The sequence below is a fragment of the Zea mays genome, chromosome 1, assembly GCF_902167145.1.
Source record: "Zea mays cultivar B73 chromosome 1, Zm-B73-REFERENCE-NAM-5.0, whole genome shotgun sequence".
Classification (NCBI taxonomy): Eukaryota; Viridiplantae; Streptophyta; class Magnoliopsida; order Poales; family Poaceae; genus Zea; species Zea mays.
Window position 1 is genome coordinate 81758629 of NC_050096.1, and position 6721 is coordinate 81765349.

At 45.2% G+C, this 6721-nt stretch overlaps 1 protein-coding gene across 1 annotated transcript; it reads right to left on the bottom strand.

The window, feature by feature from the left end:
• Positions 1 to 101: 101 nt before the first annotated feature.
• Positions 102 to 6339, bottom strand: LOC100501678 (phospholipase D family protein). The gene is made up of 10 exons (NM_001323283.1): positions 4521 to 6339; positions 3644 to 3760; positions 3218 to 3412; positions 2682 to 2930; positions 2510 to 2578; positions 2277 to 2424; positions 1986 to 2134; positions 1711 to 1881; positions 970 to 1167; positions 102 to 735 (listed from the first exon to the last, which is right to left on the bottom strand). The coding sequence occupies exons 1-10, from the start codon at positions 6075 to 6077 to the stop codon at positions 442 to 444; spliced, it is 3147 nt and encodes a 1048-aa protein (NP_001310212.1). The 5' UTR covers positions 6078 to 6339; the 3' UTR covers positions 102 to 441.
• Between the last annotated feature and the right edge of the window lie 382 nt (positions 6340 to 6721).

Genomic DNA, 6721 nt, shown 5'->3' on the forward strand with positions numbered 1-6721 from the left:
AATTTTCCCTTAATTTTAACTAGTTAATCTCATGGAGTTCCTTCTAATCTACTTCTAACTGAACAAGACCAAGCCCAAAAGGGAAAAACACTTGAAAATATTCTGCAGGATCAATTTACATTCTGAACATTTACCAGTACTTTCCAGGATCTACATTGGAATACCTTGGTCCAAATGTGATATTCCTGAACCTCTTTAATTTTTCTATACATGTACCCAATAAAGGTATAAATTGATTGGCTACTTATATATGTACTGAACGAATCCAGAAAAAAAGGTCAAGGGGAGAAAGCCCATATTACCATTTCCCCTGCTTGCCTGCAACCTGTAGCTATTGCAAAATTTTCACCCTATCTACGCTCTCAAGAAAGAGGATAAGCTAGTGCTAGGGTCCCCCTGGGCAGAGGCCACCAGACATTATGTAAGTTGCACAGCTAAAGTTTATATTGTGAGGTTTTCCTGGATGGCCACAAACGAGCCACAGATGTTCCCACCCATATCTGGGAATGTTGTGCATCCGGGTAGCGGTTTCACCTTGCCTTTACGGTCAACGCTTACTGGATACTTCATGAGGTGGCCTCTCATCTCCGTCACCTCATCGGCAACAAACTGCTTCCAGTTCTCTTCCCCAAGATGACGTACACGCCTCATGCACTCCAGGCTCTCCGGATAGTTGAAGTCTTCCTCAATGCTTCCAATATGCTCAGCCCATAAGGACATTCTGTAGCCATAAATCTACAAGGTAAAAATCAATATATTAAACTTAAGAGTATGGCACACTCTGAAATCAATGGCACCCTTAACATAACAAACAGCTGGAACAAATGTATAGCCTCAGGAAAGCAGTAGCAATGAGGACATGAAAGTATAAATAATTCCAAGTCTAATCACATAATAGGAGCTTAGGGGAACAGACTGGCTTTGTATGTCTCGATAAATATGGTACACCAGATACTTGTCAGCTATTACCTGTCCACGTGGGGCAGAAAGCTTATTAGCCCATGTATATTGTGGCTGATACGCTCCCATCGCAATCTCAGTGTCTCTTATTCCTTCCATGGATCTCTGGTTAATATTAGCTGATCCAATGATAACATACTCATCATCCACAATCATGCCTTTTGAATGTACATAGACCATGAATCTCCTATTTTTCCTAGCTTGTTCCTGAACATTAAATGCAAAATAAGCTTGCATACACGCCATATTCAGGAGAAGAACACAGCATGAAGACATTCAGTTCCAACACTGATTATATGAGGGCAAGTAATGTTTAGGTAATGATTACAAGTTCAATATCCACAAGTAGCTACTTTTTGTAGAGCTAGTTCAGTATCCACAAGACACGATTTTTTTGTCAAGCATCCACATGAGTAAGTTAAATCACATCAGCCATTGACCAAGTTCTTTTCAAACAAAAACCTATTCCCTTTAGCCTTTAAGAATCGTCATGATATATTGGAAGTCCCAATAAAATTCAGTGGCAGAAATAGACAATCCAATTAATGTTTTCACACTTCCACGTACAGTCCAAAGGAACAATATCAGTGTTTGCCAAGAAAAAGGAGAACTGCTGCGAGAAGGCCACCTAAAGGTCACATAACTCATATCTTTACCTACACTATTTAATAATTAACTGAAATATGTTTTGCTGCAACAAATTAAATTTTCTAAGTCAGCATAATTTGTTGAACGATAACAAGTAGTCACCTGAGGATTATTTGCTGTATTCGAAGCGTTTGAAGTGCTAGTGCTGTCAGCAACTTCACGGTTGCCAAGACAGAAGAAGTTTAAATAATCCTGAGGCTCATACATATCATCCAGGCCTTCTTCTTTCAAGGTCCTGTATATTGTCTCGTACATCATTTGCATGGTTTTATTCTGCAGCGTAAATATAAAAGGACGTGATTAAGCCATATGAAAACGTATCATCTACATCAACACATGAAACAAGAAATGAGCTATGACAGAACTGTGAATCTAACCTGCCAGTAAAGAATTCGTTGTGTTGCAGCCCCAGTTGGATTACCCTCAGGCCACATAGGTACCACTATGTATGCAGAAAACCTTTCATTTGCCTTAATCTTATTTGCAATTTTGAGAGCAATTTCAATTGGAATTAAATTGTTAGCCCCTGACATGTAGGAAAAGTTTTCAAGTGAGATGTGTAGTAAAAAGAGGTAAGAGGTAAAGGACTAGAGTATTTTTCTGGAAGAAGCACTATGCATTGTACTATTCAGAAGAATGCAAAGCAAAAGTTAACACTAATTATTTACCTAAGTCCTTGTTTGAATCCCAATTAAATGAAGAACCAATGAAGTACTGATTCTCAATATAAATATAATGTTGGGCTGACCGGATAGCATGGACATAAGCCGTATGTATGCTCATGTCAATAAGTACGTTCTTTCCACAAACAAGATTCTGTTGGCCAAAGCAGAAGTGTTAGTTAACATCAAAATGGAAAATACTTCAAATATAGCATTGCTTGATTGCAGATAACAGTTACCTTCATGGTTGCTGCTCGTGGATCCTTTGGAAATCCCTTGGCAGAGTTTGAATCAATAGACCGAAACACCTGAATTCCAAAGTAAAAGAAAAATCAGTGCTTGCAAGGCAAAATAGCACAAAAGAGTACAAGTTGGTTTTCCTTTTCAACTTTACAAGAATGCTATAAGCACCTGAACATGCCATGTCTCTGGATCATTGTCACTAAAATATATTGCATCATTTATGTTTATAATCTCTGGTATTCTTTCAATAGTGAGCAGAGCATCGTCATAGGATTTTGCCAACTTTTTAATCCCATGTCGTTTGGCCGCTTTTAACCAACGCTCCTGAAAGTTCTGTAGAACATCATAAGCAGCTGGACCATCGATCTTAGAATGCAAGTCATGCCATGGTTCCCTTGGACCACGAGCATCAACTGTCTGCAAAATAATGAGAAGAATTGTTTTCAACAAAATAAAGAAAATTAGGCAAGTGCTAATATTTTTTCCTATACTAGAAAATGGCAAAAAAGAATTATGTCCAGTATTGCCACAAAGAAAAGACAAAGAATAGGCAATGTTAATATTTGTTTTTCCTATGCAAAACTATTTTCCTTTTGCTGAACTAAGAACAAAATATCATAAAAGGTTAAAAGTTTCCTACATTTTCAGTATTAAGAAAATTCTAGGAATCATCAAATAAGAAACTGAAAACAAATGAGACTTACATTAAAGTTTGGATTGTAATAATCCTCTTTGTGTTCATTCTGAAGAGTCCGAAACAGAGGATGCCAAGGTGTATCATATCGTCCGCCACATAAATCTAGGCCTCCAACAAAAGCAACTATCTTTCTCCTATAGTTGCCAGCATCAGCATCCACAATAACTGTTTTCTGATGATGGGTAAAAATGGTTCCTGTTTCCTGGTACACACAAACTTCTTACATAAATAGATGGCACTCAAGAAACACAACGCGAGCAGGGGCAGCGGTGGAACGGGGACAAGGGGTCGCTGGCACGTGTACACAAGTGCTATACATGTACGGTAAAGATTTATGTAATACTTTGTGATTCAAAAACAAATATGAACCATCATGAATGGTAAATTTTGTACAACATCATTGTCACATTTGACATTTAAGAATAAAGATAACCTGCTGTTTCACCCAGCTGTGGCGTTTCCCAGCAGATCGTGGGCAGAGCAACACTTGGACTGAAGAATGCTTGAAAAATCTGCGTGTCTCCTCATCTCTTGTGCCCATGAAACCATCCTACAAGTGACACTTTGATAAACTTGATGCACTCAATTCTTAAACATCATGAAATATTTGAAAAGCATGTTACCAAATGCCTACCTAATAAGCTACCAAACTAACCACGGAGGAGGGCAGACCCAACAGCACAGGCTCCCACATGAGTGGGGTCTGGGGAAGGGATAAATTGTGCCCCCCCCACCCACCCACCCACACACAAATGCGGAGAGGCTTCTTCGAACCCGTGAACTGGTGACTTAGTGAGACAGCTCTCACCGCTGCATGAGGCATGCCCTTCTACCAAACTACCCATGGAGAATTTAGCAAAACTATTATGATGTTATAGATGTTAGCGCATTTTCTATAAACTTAGTTAAAGTTATAGACATTTGACTTAGGGCAAAGCTAAAGTGAACTATAATGGATAGAGTATATCATAGGGAAGCTCAACACTACATTGATGAATATCCACTTAATACTATACAGTATGAATGACAGCTAGTATTTCTGCACATCATTCACTTGAACACCAGAGAAACAAATACAAAGGTTACATCATAGTTTGCCCAATGTCATAAAGTTTAATCATAAAATTGGTGTACGGTGTACCAATTCCAATAACAGAGAAATATCATTGGTGCTACCATGGAGCTAATTTGAAAAAGAACCTAATAAATATTATAACATTGATAGCATTAAAGTTTGGAGACACAAAATTATGTCTCTTGGAGCGTGAAAACCTTAAAACAGCATATTTTCAACTTGATAGATTACATACCATCTTATATCCAAGAATGCTCCTCGATGTAGGATCATCCCAAACAAGCAGCAACACACGCACCCCTTCCTGTGACTTCATCTTCAACAGGTCCCCAAGTGATGGAGCTTGAGTGCCATCTCTCACGAGGTGGATTGTGTGGAAAACAGACCACCCCACAATGTAAATTAACTTCCTTGCCTGGCATATGGCATCATAGATGTCACGCCAACACTGCCCGTGCTGGTAGCGCAGCCCATTGCTAAGCCATATGTCTGGGAGACAACCATCAGGCACATGGGCGTCTTGATACAGGGTCACTCTCATGCCACGCCTAAGTGGGAAGTAAGTATGAGGCACTCCATGACTGTCTGGACCAGCAATGACGCCATGGTGGTACATTGTGAGCTGAGCAACGGGGATCAACTGTATTGACAAATGCAGTACAGCTCCAGGAGCACAAGGCTTGCCATTGGGCTCAAGGACGGGGAAGACACCCTGAATCCTGTCCCCTGTCAGAAGCTTCTCGGCGGGAATGGACACAACACCGATGATTTGAGCACCGAAGACATCACTGTCCTTGACAACAAACTGGACTTCGGCAGCCTCATGCCCGACGGGCACCATGAAGTTCTGCGACCAGACTGGATTCTCACAGTTGGGGATGACATAGGTCCGCGCGACGGTGGCATAGGAGACCTGTACGGTGACATAGGGGTCGCTGGTCATGGACGCGCTGGACATCTTGCTGCCAACAGCGCTGGTGATGCGTGGGCCAAGGAGCTCGCCGACCCTCTTGGAGAACATATCCTTGTTAGGCAAGTGTCGCGCGTCGTGCACCCAGATGTCGAGGCTGCCGTGGAGCAGCACCACCTTAAGCGATGCCCTGAAGCTGCCGCCGTGCTGCGACCCTCCCGCGGCCGCACCATAGGGCACCACCTGCATCCCGCCTCCGTGCTGCGACCCTCCGGCGGCCGTGCCATAGGGCACCAGCTGCATCCCGCCGCCGTGGCTGCTCCCATCGCCCAAGAAGGGGGTCGAGGGCGGGGTCACTGAGGGCGACGACGCGTAATCGTGACGGCCGGAGAGGCGCATGCTGGCAAGGACATCCTCGATGGGATAGGACGGCGCGGAGGGTGCGGAGGGCGCGGGCGACGGGGGTTCGGGCGCGGAGGCGTGCTGGTGGTGGAAGCTGGAGCTGGGCGAGAGCCCCGGGCTGGGGCTGGGGCTAGGGTTGGTGCTCGGGTAGGAGAAATACGGGGATGGGTAGGGGTCGTACCCGTGGCCGTAAGGCGATGGATGCGGCGGCGGCGGGTAGGCGTGGTACTGCGGCGGGGGCGGGTACGCCTGGAGCGGGCCGGAGTGAAACTGCTGCGGCGGATGCGGGGCGGGGGCATAGCTCGGGAAGGATGGAGACGGAGAGAGGTATGGCCCCGCCGGCGCGGCAGACGGCGACGGCGACGGCGGCGCAGGCGGGTACTGGTACCCGTAAGGATACAGTTGCGCCTGCGCCTGCGGATACGGGTATTGGTACGGCGGGTAGTGCGGCGGATTGCCGCCGTTGTTGCCGTTCTCCATCACCGCCCGGGCGCCTGGTTCCTCGGTTGCTCTCAACACGGCTCCGCTTTCGATTGATCTTTCCCTGTGGTCGGAGCCCGAGATTGAATTGGGCAGAGAGGCCGGAGGTGGAAGAGTCGTGGGTGGCGACCACGACCACGACGGCGTACGAATGAAAAGGATGGATGTTGAACTCTGGAATCGAATGGGATCGGAAGAAGCAGGACGGTGGTTGGCGGGACCTGGCCATCGATTCTACTTCTACCCGCCAGCCCTGCGGCCGTGTGGATTTGGACGCTGACCACCTCGTCGGATCACCGCCTCGATCTTAACGTGGAAGGCACCTGGACGTCGTGGGGCCCGCGTGTAAGTCTTCTTTCTGACAGGTTGAAACAATGAAACGCACGCGTGGAAGGTACCAGGCACAGGCAGACACGCTGAAGATGACACATGACCGAGATATACAGATACTCTAGATTTTCTTTATGATGAAAAGGCAGAATCTTTATCTATCCGTATCGCGAACTGAAGGCCTTTTATTTTTCTATACAGTATCGGGTATCCTATACGGGATTTTATTTTTCTGAATCTCGGATCTACCAGGAACCTGCTTGCGGGACAACGATTCCTGCGAGATGGAGAAGCACACCCACACGGACACGGCA